Source organism: Equus caballus, chromosome 22 (assembly GCF_041296265.1).
Source record: "Equus caballus isolate H_3958 breed thoroughbred chromosome 22, TB-T2T, whole genome shotgun sequence".
In the NCBI taxonomy this organism is placed as follows: Eukaryota; Metazoa; Chordata; class Mammalia; order Perissodactyla; family Equidae; genus Equus; species Equus caballus.
In genome coordinates, this window is record NC_091705.1 from 34494455 (window position 1) to 34507878 (window position 13424).

Genomic DNA, 13424 nt, shown 5'->3' on the forward strand with positions numbered 1-13424 from the left:
GGTTGGAAGACAGGGTGGTTGGATAAATGGAGGTGGCTAGGGGCACGGATGCATGGTTGGATGTTAGGATGGGCGGCTGGGGGGATGGGAGCAGTTGAGTGAATGCAGGTGGTTGGTCAACGAGAGGATGGATGGTTGTTCAGGTGGATGTTAGAGAGGCTGAGTGACTGGAGGCTGTTGGGTGAATGGACGGGTTGTTCAGGTGGGTAGTCAAGAAGTTAAGTGAATGAAGGAGTTGAGCGGATGGATGGATGCCTGGATGGTTGATGGGTAAACAGAAAGTGGTTGACTGGGTAGGTGGGTGGTTGGAAAGCTGGGTGGAGAGATGGTTGTTCGGGTGGCTATTAGAGAGGTTGGGTGAATGGACGGGTTAAGCAAATGGAGTTTGGATGGGTGAACAGGTTGGGCGCCCGCGACCTACCACAGGTGATAAACACACCACCATATCCTGAAGCGCCTCCAACTAACCAACCCTCCAAAGGTCATGGGGGGAACACCTGACCTTGGAGACATGACCTCCTGGGTCGCCCTGCCCCGGGACCCCTTCGGAGCGGCCCTCCCCTCTGCCCCATCCCGGGCTCCTACCTGGAGAGGGCGATCTCGGCCTTCTGGCGCGCGATGGCGGCGGCGCGCTGGGCGCCCTCCACGCCGTGCTCCACCTTCTGGCGGACCTTGCTACTCTTGAGCGGCAGCACGCGGCGCTTGGTGCCCTTGACCAGCACGTTGTGGCGGTACTTGCCCTCCTCGCGGCGGCCGTCGGGCAGCGTGGTGCAGCCGTAGCCGTGGCGCAGGTTGTCCAGCCACTCGCCCTCGTAGCGCAGGCCGCTGGAGCGCTCGCTCACGCCGAAGCCCGAGCGCTTGTCGTTCTTCCACTCGCCCATGTAGGTCTCGGTGGTGGTGGCGTCGATGTCGGCCTCGAAGGGCGCGGCGTCGTCGGCGCCCTCGGCGCCCTCGCCCAGGCTGCCGGTGGAGGCGGCGTCGCTGCCCGAGCTGAGGTCGCTCTTGAGGAAGCTCACGCGGCTGCGCTGGCTGCCCACGGACGTGCGCGACTCGGTGCGCCGCAGCCGGCCGAGCAGCGCGCCGCGCGGGAACAGGCCGCCGGGCCGGGCGCGCGGGGCCGCGTCGGCGTTGGCCAGCAGGCTGAGCGCGAAGCCGCCGCGCGGGATGGCGGGCGAGGGCAGCGGCGGGCCGTCCGAGGCGGGCGACGTGGGCGAGTCCGGGCCCACCGTGCCGTTGCTGTGCTCGCTGCGCAGGGACGAGAGCGACGTGCGCAGCGGCGAGCGCACCACCACGGCCATCCCGTAGGGCACGCTCTGGCGCACGCCGTAGCCGTGGCGCATGCCGTTGGTGAACTGGCCTTGGTAAGTCCCTGCGGGCGAGGAGAGGGCGCGTCAGTGGGGCAGCACGACGGGGCCCCCGCCTGTGGGCCGCGACCGGGGGGGGGGGGGGGGTGCCGGCAGGAGGGGGCCAGGCCGTCCGAGGGGCGAGGAGTTTGAAATTAGGAAAGTGGGGGAGGCTCTGAGTGGATGAGGTTACCCGAGTGTGCAAGATAGGCGTTTGCGCAGTGATGTGAATATTTCTGTTGGTGGGAACATGGCAAGGTCACAAGTGCGCAAAATAGAGTGAGGTTATGCAAGGCAGAGCGTCAGTGTATGAAGTTGTGTGAGCAGGTGAGGCCCTGGGAGTGCACGAGGTTAAACGAGTGTTCAAGGACACGAGTGGACAAAGCAGAGGAGTTTGCATGATGGTGTATGTCTGTTGGTGGGAACACACCAAGATCTCTAGTGTGCAAAACAGGGCGAGGTTAAGTGAGTCAGTTTTAAACTGTGAAGTTATATGAGCAGGTGAGGCTCTGTGAGTGTGAACTTAAATGAGTGTGCACAGGTTTTGAACCACACAAGAGAGAATGAGTGTGCAAGAGCATGAGTGCCTAAGACAGTGAGTCTGTGTAGTAACGTGGATATTTGCATTGTGGGAGTGTGCAAGGTAGTGGAGGCCCAAAGTCATGAGTGTGCAAGGCAGTGCATGCACAGAGGGTGACTGAGATCACGCAAGTGTAACATAATGGGACCTTAACATAAGGTTATGAGAGCATTCGCGGTCTTCAGTGTGCAAGGAAAGGCCAGGTTGAGTGAGGGTACAAGACCTTGAGGGTCAAAGGGTGCAAAGGTATGTGAGCAGGCCAGGCACTGTGAGGTTAAACATGTGTGCATGGTTATCCTAGTGTGCAAGGTGATGCAAATGTGGAGGCTCATGAATGGATCAGACAGTGAGTTTGCACCGTAGTGTGAATGTTGGAGAGCATGGAACTGGGTTGGAAAGCATGGGAGAGTGTGTATTTGTGCAAGGCCGTGTGTATAGAGGACTTTTATGGGTGTGCATGTCAGTGTCTTTTGACAATATGAGATCATGAGTGCAATGCAGTGTGAACACAGTCGGGTGAGTGCCCAAGGTCCTGTGGAGGTGACATTATGGTTGTGTGAGAGGTTCTGAGTGTGCAAGGCCATCTGAGTGTTAAAGCACAAAGTAGTAGGAGGCACTTGAGGCTAAATGAGTGTGCGAGCTTGTGGGCATTAGTGAAGCAGACCAGGTAAGACCATGTGTATGCAGGACTGTGGTGTGTACAAGGAGATGTCAGCAATGAAGACCTCGCGGTCCATGAGTGTGAACATGTGACCTCCTGGGAACAAGACTCTGTAAGTGTGCCATGGTGTGAATAAGAGGCAGCACAGGGTAGTGGTTAGGAGCATAGACCCCAGAGCCAAGCTGCTGGGTCCAGATCTTCCCTCTGCCCTTACTAGCTGTGTAACCTTGGGCAAGTCACTTAACCTCTCTGTGCCTCAGCTTCCTCATCTGTCAAACAGAGATAATAATTGCCTCTTACCTTGTAGAGTTGTTTGAGGTTTAAATGAGTTACTGTCTCTGAAAAACTCTGGAAGGGAAGCTATGTGTGTGATACTGTGACTCTGCAGAGTTGTGCTAGTGTGTGAGGTCACCTGCGTTGTAGGAACAAGCTGATACAAAGCTGACAAGATATCTTCCTACTCCACCCCCATCCCACCCTGCTGTGCTCCCCAGGGCTCCACCCAAAACCTCCTCCCCATCCTCCTGGGTGATCGCGTCACCTCGTGTTTTTATAACTGCTGTCTGCGTCCTGCTGACTCCCCCGCATACATCCCAGCCCCTTCCCTTCCATTCTGCAGCTCCAGACGTCAACGTCAGCCTGGAGGTAGAAGCCCCCTCGAAGTTACACAGTCACCTCCAGCTCATCATCCCCCACCCCACACACCCTTGTGCTCCCTTCTTGATCTTTCTTTCCCACTGCAGCTCCCTGGAAAGCCAGGCCTGGCTTCATCTTTGCAGCTCCCGCATAGAGAACAGGGCCGGACACATAACGTTCACTGAATGGAGAGGGGAGATTCAGAGCCTTTGTCATAAACACAAGTGGAGACTTTCCCCTGGTTAACCACAAAAACCCAATGGCCTTCTCAACAAGTCCTCTGACCCGGGGTGGCTGGGTACCTGCATCCGTCAGCCAGGTAAGGGACTCCTAAGCTCAGCCCAACAGACACGCTTCCCTTTGGGCCTTTGCCCTGGCTGGTCCCTCTGCCTGGAACTCTTTTCTCCAGATATCCTTCAAGTCTTACTGTTTTTCTCCCCCAGCTGGAGTGGAAGCCCCACGAGGGCAGGGATCTTTCCTGTTTTGTCCTCTCATGTATCCCCCTCACCTGGAACAGTGCCCGGCACATACAGGTGCTTCATGAAGATTTGCTGATTGATTGGCTGAACCTGTCCAGAAACTCCGTCTTGTTGTGTGACCTTGGGCAGCTCTCTTTTCTTCCGGCCTCCATTACATCGGTCAGTGACAGGTTGGATATGAAGCTCTCTAAGGTTTCGTCTAACTTTGGGGTGCTGGGTTTCTAAGAACTGGGGCACTGTGACTCTGGAGGCGAAGGAGCACACGTCCACACTGCCTGGTCCCCCCCGGCACTGGCTGCTCCAGCCCAGGCTCCCACTCCTCGCCCGCCCAGCCCTTTCTGCATGCAGAGCCCCGTGAGGCTCGGGTACTATGCAGAGGGCTCACTTACACCTCTTGGCAGCCCTGTGAGGCGGGTCCCATGATGATGCTCATTTGCAGGAGAGGAAGTCGGTGGTTTGAGAGGTTAAGCGGCTTGACCAAGGAAGCAGGATCCAAACCCAGGTCTCTCCCATGCCCAAGCTCATGCTCTGAGCCCCTCATTCTCAATCCTGGCGGCACCTCAGAAGCACCAGGGAAGCTTTAAAAAAATACTGATCCCTGGGCCTCACCGCCAGGAATTCTGGTTTAATTTGTTGAGGAGGCCCCTGGTGCTCCCAGGGAGGCGTACAGCAGGCGGAGCCACCGCGAGTAAGAGGGATGTCAGGTCTCTCCTCCCTTCCATGACCAGCCATGAAAAACCAATGATCACAGAATATCAGGTATGAAAGGGCCCAAGAGAAATGGGGAGAGACAGAGAGAGCGGAGATCTCTGGGAATGATCTCATAGAGGAAGACGCAAATATGACCTCCATTTCCCCAGTTTGGACTGATGTTCAGAGAGCTTATGTGTCTTGTCCAAAGTCACACAGTGAGGAAGGAGCAGAATTGATATGTAGACTGAGGTCTGACTCAAGCTGAGAAAGTGGAAAATGGGACTGCGTGGCAGGTGCAAAACACAGAGAAATGACAGTGTGGTGCAAAGGATGAAAAAATGGGGAGACGGATAGATGGAAAACTAGTATGTTCCGCTTTCCCAGCTCATGCACATGTGGTCACATTGTATGGGAGGCGGGGAGACAGAAAGAGACGTGGAGTCAGACACAAACTGGCTTCAAATAGCATCGAAGCGGGGGAACCTTGGACAAGCTACTTGTTCTGATTCTCGATTTGTTTATCTGGAAAATGGAAAGATAATACCCACTTTCCAGGGTTTTGGGAAAGATTAAAAAGGAGACAACAAAAAATGGAAACAATTCAGATGTCCATCAACCAGCAAGTGGATAAACTGTGGTCAACAACCACACAACAGAATACGAGTCAGCAATAAAAAGTAGCAGACTCTGACACCCACAACGTGGATGGACTGCTGATACGTAGAGCATGGGAGGATCTCAGAAACGTGCCAAGTGAATGAAGCCAGAGGCCAAAGAGTACAAACCGGATGATTCCAATTACGTGAGAGTCTAGAAAAAGCTAATCTGTAGTGACAGGAAGCAGATCTCTGGTTATCAGGCTGGAGTGGAGGGATCAGGGTGAACGGGCACGAGGGAACTTTCTGAGTTGATGGAGATGTTCTGTGTCTTGGTTGTGCTGGTGGTAACACAGGTGTACATTTGTCAAGATGGTGCGCTTAAAGTGCATTGTATTGCATGGAAACTATACCTCGACAAAGTGGATTTAATAAATAAATAATTTGTAAATAAACTTTTAAGAAAAAAAAAAACCACCCAGCACAGTGTCCTGCAAATATCCATCAGGAGATCCTGGCAGCTCTCCTTTCCAAGTGAGTCTAGAATCCGGCCACTTCTCACCACCCCCACTGCTACCGGTTGGCTACCGGAGCCCCCATTATCACTCACCTGGATTTTCATAACGGCTGCCACACTGGGCTCCTGCTTCCGCCTTTCCCTCTTGCATCTATTCCTAACACACCAATCAGAGGGAGTCTGTTCAAACGTAGTAAGTCAGATCACAGCACTGCTCTGCCCCTTCTCACTCAGAGGAAAAGTTGAAGTCCTTAGTGGCCCACAAGGCCCTACCTGACTTCATCTCCATCACTCCTCTGTCCTCACCTCCTTCCGTTCTCCCCTTTCTCCCACTGCACTCTAGCCACAATGGTCTCCTTGCTGTTCCTCCCGCACAATAGCCATGGTCCTGCCTCAGAGCCTTTGCATTTGCTGTTCCCTCTGTTTGGAATGCGCTTCCTCCAGCTTTCTGCATGGCTCACTCCCTCACCATCTTCAAGCCTTTATTCAAATGCCATCTCCCTGAAGGCTCCCTGACCACTGTCTTTAAAATGATAACCTCCACCTAAGATCTTATAGCTCCCTTCTTTGCTTTCTTTTTCCTCATAGCACATCTAATATAACATAGTTTGCTTTTTCTCTTGTTTATCGACCGTCTCCTCCCTGGAACGTCAGTTCCGTAGGGGCAGGGATTCCATTCTCTTTCGTTCGCTGCTGTATCCTCAGTGCCTAGGACAGCACCAAAGAGGTCCTCAGTATATGTTTGTTGCATGAATGCATGAATGAATGAATGAACAGTGTGCATTCTATAGCTGTTGATTCTCTCCTTTCTGCTCTCTCCATCTGAAAACAGCTCTGTGAACATGACCAGAAAGGTATTAATGGTTCCTGTCAGAGTCACCCAAGATGACACAACTAGTTAATATGCCAGAGCCGAAACTTACATCCATGGCTGGCTGTGCTCTTTCCACTTGTCTCAGAAAAAAGAAAAAGTATGAAAGGGGAAAGCGAACAAGAAGAGAAGATGGCAGAGAAGATAGTAAGTGGGGGGAAGAGAGAAGACATCTCTGGGTTGGGAAATTAAGTCAATCAATCCACCTTCAGCTTAAATTTGGTGTGAATGGGCTGACACGGTCCCTTTAAGCCCAAGAAAAACTGAGATTGCAACAGGAGAGCGGCTCTTGGCCACCAGTTGGGAGGAAACGGCCAGTCTATATTAGGAAACTTACGAGCAAGTGGCAAGAGGCACAGACACCCAGGGGAGGCTGGGAGTGGCGGGGCCCTGGGAAGGGGAAAAGCCAAGTGCTGGGGCCGTCCCCAGGCTGACTCTCTCTAAGAGAGCACAGTTCTCCCTGGGGACAGGAAGAACGCATCCAAAGAGGGAGAGAAGGAGGACCCTGCCCACAGCTGTCTGGCTAAGAAGGGCCCCTGTGGAAGGACATGCCTTCTGATACCCTTTTGGCTGTCCCCCTCACTTGGCCTTTTAAACCCTGCAGGGCTTCCCACTGCCTTCAGGGTGAGGAGCAAGACCCTCAGCAGCCTACTCGGCCTGGCGTGGGCTGCCCCTGCCCACCTCTCCTGACTCGTCTTGCACAGCTCTCCAGTCACACTCGCCTTCTCACCTCAGGGCCTTTGTACCTGCTTCCTTTCCTCTTCTTGGCATGCTCTTCTCCCGCTTCCCCTGGCCAACTTCTACCAATCTTTCAAACTTCAGCTTAAATGTGCCTTCATCCAGGAAGATTTCTTGAACCCTACACCCTGAGTACTGCCACATGACGTCATGTTACCCTGTACTTCTTGGCACTTTTCCCAATTGCAGTTAAATAATTATTAAGATCATTTGTACACCGTAAGCCTTTCCTACCAGACTTTAGCTTCCAAGAGGGAGGGAGCCATGTCCAGCTGCTTCCCACTATGATCCCAGAACCTAGCACAGTTCCCAGGCCCAAGGAAGCCCACGGTAAGCATCTGATGACTCCGAGTGTCTTCTCCTGGATGACACGCTTCCGTTCTTCCACGGGCAGGACTCAGCCCGTGGTCACTGCTCCATGGTGATGGGCAGCGGCGGCCAGAGTGTTCAAGTCTAGATTCAGCAGCCAGCTCGAACCCGGGGAATTAGGGGGTACATGTCACAGGCTGGTGAGGGCTGCACCCATGGTAGCTACCATTCTGTCCCTCGGAGGAGGCTCTTGAATTTAATAAAACCTGCATATCGCTTTCTCTCTGCAGTCGCCCTTCTGCTTTGGATCGAATAACCTGGGTTTTAACCTTAACCTTGACACCGAGTAGTTCTAAAACGTGCATGAAGTATTCAAGCCTGCTGAGCCTCAGTTTGTCTTTCTGTAAAATGGAGGTAACGATACCTATTTCCTATGGTCATTCGTTCCTTTGAATTCAACAAGTGTTTGCTGTGGACCCTGCCTTCTTGGTGCTGGGTGTGGGGGACGCAGCGGTGAACAAGTAGACAGATCCCTGCCCTCAAGGGGCTTGGAGTCTAGCGCCAGGAACAGTCTAGATTTAATCAACCATCACAAAAATAAACATTAGGCAGCCCCAGCCATGGTCCAGAGTAATGGTGGTCCAGGTCCTGGGTGACAGGGGAGTGGGGAGGGTTGGTTGACCAAAGATTAAGTGAACTATATGTGAGGCAAGCAGCATATAGTCGGTGCTCAGTAAAGGCTAGCTTTTTGGCAGGTCAGAGTCTTTGCTCAGAAAAGCTGGCCCAGAAAGGATTAACTGGAAACATGCAAAGGAGCCAGAGAGGACAGAGAGAACTCAGACGGAGGGAATGAGACCAGCCCCGATTTTCTGCCTCTGCCTGGTGGCTTGTGAGGGAGCAGGCATGTGCCCGGAATGCCCACCCCTGACTCAGGAGGCCTTAGAGCCTGCGTCCTTGGGAGGAAGAAGATTTGGGGGTCTGTTCATCAGTGAGACCTGCCTGCACACCCCCTGAACACACACAACAGAGCAGTTTCTGGAAGCCACGTCTATAGTGCAAGACCCGCCCTCTGGCCAGAGATTATGACTTGATTGGCATGGATACTGGACTGTTTAAAGGACCTCAGGTGACTGTAATATGCAACCTGGGTAAGAGCTGTAAGACGTGTCCACCGACCTCCTATCAGCCTCCGGACGTCAGTGTCCCTGGAGGACTGAACAGAGATGGAGAGACGAGGAATCAGGCCCAGCTCGACTCCAGGGTCCCCACTGCCTATGGAAGTCCTCACCTGACAGTCCAGTGTCTTCATGACCTGGTCCCAACTCCCCTTCCCAGCCTTGTCTTCCCAAACCCTCCAAAGCCCAGCTTCAAAGCCACCTCCTTCAGGAAACCTCCCCAGGACTCCTTCCTCCCTCCAAACTCTCATTGCTGGAGACGTTTGTCTCTTCTTCTCTCTGATGGCAGCTATCTTGCCTAGATCTTGTCTGTTTTGTCTAACAGCTGTCCCCGATCCTTCTCCAAGTATTCTCACATAGTCTCAGATGTTAGCACAAGAACTTTGGGCAGGACCATGGAAGTGTCATCAACAGATTTCAGACTGGATTTAAGATGGAGCCTGGCAGGTAGGAGAGTGAGCACCAGAGAGTCCGGGGGTCAGTGGCTTTCATCCAGGCATACCAAAACCGGAGCAGGTAAACCAGGAACGCACATGGTGGCGAACATTCATGCCCGTGCCACAGACACCCATATAGATGCCCCTGGGTATAGGGGACCATCCCAGCTTGGCTCTAACCCATCTTGATAAAGACCATGGACCCAGTGTCCCAGAGCAAGCAAGTCAAGCCTGAGACATCTTTAGGGGCGGTAAAGAATAGTGGAAATTGCTTGGGCTTTGGACACAGATAGACCTGATTTGGAATATCTCTTTAATCCCCCACTCCTCTTTATCTGCACCCATCCATCTGGTCCAGGCCGCGGCAGTTCTCCGAGGCTCACCACACAGCAGCTTCCCCGCTCTCCCACCTCCACTGACATCTGCTTCAATCTACTCTTCGCTGCTGCCAGAGTCGTCTCCTTTATAAGATGCAGATCTGCTCAGGGTGCCTCACCTAAAACCCTGCAATGGCTTCCCAGTGCCTGGAAGGGGGACTGTCTTGGGTCCCTAGGAAATGTCGTCTGCGACTGAGATTGCATGTGGGTGATTTTGCGGGGAGTGCTCTCGGGATGGGCACCTGTAAGGAAGGGAGCAGGCTTCAACGGTGGAAGAAGTTGAACAGTTCCAGCTGAGCCTCAGCTGACCCCACGGGATCTCTGGAGCTGGGATGGCCCTTTGGAGTTGTCCCAAATCAAAGCAAGGCGGCCAGGTCTGTGTGCTCCTGTATCAGCCAGTCATCAGCTGTGGGTTGCCCCCAGAGTAAGGCATCTCCCTTTGACAGACACCAATGCCCAGTTAGGGGCCATCAGCAGCCAACACTCCCGGCAGCTGGAGGAATGAGGACCCTGGTCCTGAGGGGTGTCTGAGGGTGTCCAGCAGAATCTACCATAAGGATAAAGTCAGAACTCCTCACTGTGACCCACGAGGCCCTCATGGTCCGGTCCCAGCCATCCCTCCATCCTCATCTACCCCACTCTCTCAATCTCTGTGCTCCAGCCTTTTCTGGAACATAACATGCTCCATTCCCACCTCCAAGCCTTTGCATTTGATGTTCCTTTTGCCTGGCACAGTGTGGCTCCCCTGTCACCCAGATAACCTTTCTTCATCCCTCAGATCTCAGCCTCAACATCACTTCCTCAAGGAGGCCTTTTCTGATTACCCCACCAGGCTAGGTTCCCCCTTATCAGCTCATAAACTCTCCTACTTGCCCTTCCAATTACTTATCCCCTGTTGTAAATAGCCAGCTGTTCGGTGCTGGTCTCTGCTGTTAGAATGCGTGTCCTGAGGGCAGGGACTGAGGCTGCCTTGCTCACCACAGCATCTCCAGCGCTCGGTGCGATGCCTGGCACATAGGAGGCATTCAGCAACACTGTCAGGTGAATGAGTACAAGGCCTTGGACGAGTTCTCTGTGAGTCTCTGTCGGCTCAGTAAAGTAAGCACGGCAAGCGTATTTTGCCAGGTTGCTGTGAGTATTACGTGGGTCGTCTAGCAGAGACCTTAGACTCTCGACTGATGCTGGGTCCCTTCACTCAGGGAAGTGAAGTCACCGCAGGGACCAGTCGTCTCCGTTTGCCTGAGACTGAGGGGCGTCCCGAGATGCGGGACTTTCAGTACTAATACCAGGATGGTTCCCAGGCACACGGGGATGGTTGGTAGCCCTAAGTGTGGGTGAGAAGGGAAGAAGGGCTGTTCGTATTCACACACTGTTCACTGGTACACTGGTAAACAGCTCGTTGGAAAAACAATCAACCCTGATTCATAGTGTTGGCCAATTTCCATCATAGAATTATTCGCACCATTGCCAGTCAAGCTACCAACAGTGGAACAGCCTACTTGCAAAGTCTCTAAAAATTTAACAGTGGGCTCTCATGAGCCGGTAGGAGCTGGTGCCAGCACCCCATACTTCATACAGACTGTCACGTGCCTGGTATCTGCAAATGGTCACCGTGGTCATAGACAACCTCAACTCGGGTAGGTGAGAATATTTCAATCCTCAGAAGGTGACAGTGGAGTGGACCTTGGAGACCATCTAGCCCAAGGCAACAAGTAATCTGTCACATGAACCGTCTCTTCCCCATCCTGTGACCACAACAGACGTTGCTAATCCACCCTGATGCTGAGTACTCATGTGGCCAAGCAGCCTCCCCTCATCACATCTCCAGGCAGCCATAGTCAATGAGCTGGTGTTGCTTGTGAAAGAAAATCAGCTTACTATTAGGAGTAAGTACAGTTCAGTCATTTCATTATACAAAGGAGGAAGCTCAGGCACAGAGAGGTAGAGGGACCTGCCCAAGGCCACACAGCCGCCTGGTAGCTCAGTAGCTCAGCTGGGACTAAAGAACAGATCTGCGGCCTTGCTTGCCTTTCAATTCTGCCTTGCCTTGAAGAGCTGAATACCCCAGAGTGCGGAGGAACAAAGGGAGATCATTTGGGATCTGAGCCTAGATTCTAGAGAATTCTGCTTAGAGCCCCCAAATGCTTTTTTGTACCCTAAGACTTCTTACCATGTCTGTATATAAATGTTATTTATGTGTTGGGACAGAGGGTGCTTTTTAAAAAATTACAAAAGTCACATGCTCATTGCATAAAATTCAAAAAGAAAGGAGTATTTAAAATAAGAAAACCCTGGGGGCTGGCCCCGTGGCCAAGTGGTTGGGGTCGCGCGCTCCGCTGCAGGCAGCCCAGTGTTTCGTCGGTTCAAATCCCGGGCGCGGACATGGCACTGCTCGTCAGACCACGCTGAGGCAGCGTCCCACATGCCACAACTAGAGGAACCCACAACGAAGAATACACAACTATGTACCAGGGGGGCTTTGGGGAGACAAAGGAAAAAATAAAATCTTAAAAAAAAAATAAGAAAACCCTGTACTGTCTCCCCAGGGGTAATTGCTGTTAACAATTTAGGTCCTTCCAGGCCTTTTCCATTCATTTACAAGCCTATGCATGAAACAAATAACAAATAGACTAAAAGGTCAGCTGTTCCCCGCCCTACCACTATCCCCATCACTCAGAACACTGCCTAGCAGGCAGTAGGCTCTCAATAAGTATCTGTCCAGTGGCTCTTTTTCAGTTAAAATGTCTTCCATTCCTTTCCGTGTGAGTAGAGTGGGTCTGCCTTTGTCTAAGGGCTTCAATACTTTATGGCGTGGTCTCAGGAGCTCGTGTAACAGTCCCTTTGGGCGGGCATTTAGACTGCACTCTGTTTTTCCTGTAACAATCCCAAGGCCTTGCTCTGTCCCCACTGCAGGGTGGCACCAAAGTCTCTTCCCATGGCTCCAAATGCTGCCGCCTGTCAGTGCGCCGCTGTCTCCGGTTTCCCAGGATCCCCCATCAGCGCCCCAAAGCAGAGAAGCCGGTGGCATTTGCGACCAGCTCCCGAGAGCAGGGTCGGGTTGCAGCAGGTGTAGGACAAGTCCCTGCAGCCTGCAGGGTTCCACCACCCCCACGTCCCGAGGCTGCTGCCCCGGATGACGCCCCACAGCTCCAACGAGAAGCCAGGGATTAACCAGGTGACGCTGCCTGGTGCTGACAGCCCAGGGGCCCGAGTCAAAGCCCCTTCGCCAGGCCCCGGGTCAGCTCAGCAACCCTGAGGGCCTTGGAAACCAGAAATAACTGGCTGTTGGGGAGGCAAAAGGGATCAAGGGGAGAGGGTCTCAGTTCAGAAGGAGGCCCCTCTGTTTGTATGCAGCGCTGCCCACAACCCTCATGCCCACGTGGCACATCTAACAGGCCTCTGTCACCCACGATGTCCAACACCAAGCTCCAGACCTTCCCCCCCGCACCCCTCATCCCGTCTCAGTTCAGGGCAACGCCATCCTTCCATGGCTCAGGCTGAAGCCTTGGAACCATCCTTGATTCCTCTTTCTCATGCTCCCCCATCCAATCTATCAGCAAAATCTATCAGCTCCACCTTCAAAATGGATCCGGAGTTCAACCACTTGTCTCCACTCCTGGTGACAAGATGGTGGTCCAGGCCATCACTGTTTCTCACCTGTTTTATTGCCATAAACTCACTAAGTGGTCTCTCTGCTTCTACCCTTTTCTGTATCACCTCCTGTCCCCCTGTCTCTCAACACAGTAGCCAAAGGAATCCCTTTAAACGAAGTCAGATCATGTCACTTTGATGGTCCCCGTTTTTCTCCAAGTAGAAGTCAAATTCTTACAACGGCCTGCAAGCCTCTGCATGAACTGCCCCTGCTCCACACCTTCCTGGCACATACTGTCCTCTGTACATCCCATCATGGGCACATACTGTCAGGTTGTCCTGCCATCAATGATAAGGAATTGGATGACTTTGTTAAGATGTTATCTCTAAGGGATTCAAACTTCATTGAAAATAAAAGTAA

The 13424-nt window shown here is 52.9% G+C and overlaps 1 protein-coding gene and 1 long non-coding RNA gene across 3 annotated transcripts in view; one reads left to right on the forward strand and one right to left on the reverse strand.

Annotated features, from left to right (window-relative positions):
- JPH2 (junctophilin 2) overlaps positions 1-13424 on the reverse strand; it is a 60739-nt gene that overhangs the window by 37214 nt on the left and 10101 nt on the right. For both annotated transcript variants that reach the window (XR_011431056.1, XM_023626607.2), the window contains exon 3: positions 586-1369. Coding sequence is in view for 1 of the 2 variants with exons in the window: in XM_023626607.2 (XP_023482375.2) it covers positions 586-1369 (784 nt within the window). In the remaining variant the exon portion in view is untranslated. The remainder of the gene's footprint in view (positions 1-585; positions 1370-13424) is intronic.
- On the forward strand, positions 1112-5462 carry LOC111770014 (uncharacterized). The gene is made up of 3 exons (XR_011431057.1): positions 1112-1361; positions 3328-3539; positions 3664-5462. It is a non-coding gene; the product is annotated as an uncharacterized lncRNA (long non-coding RNA).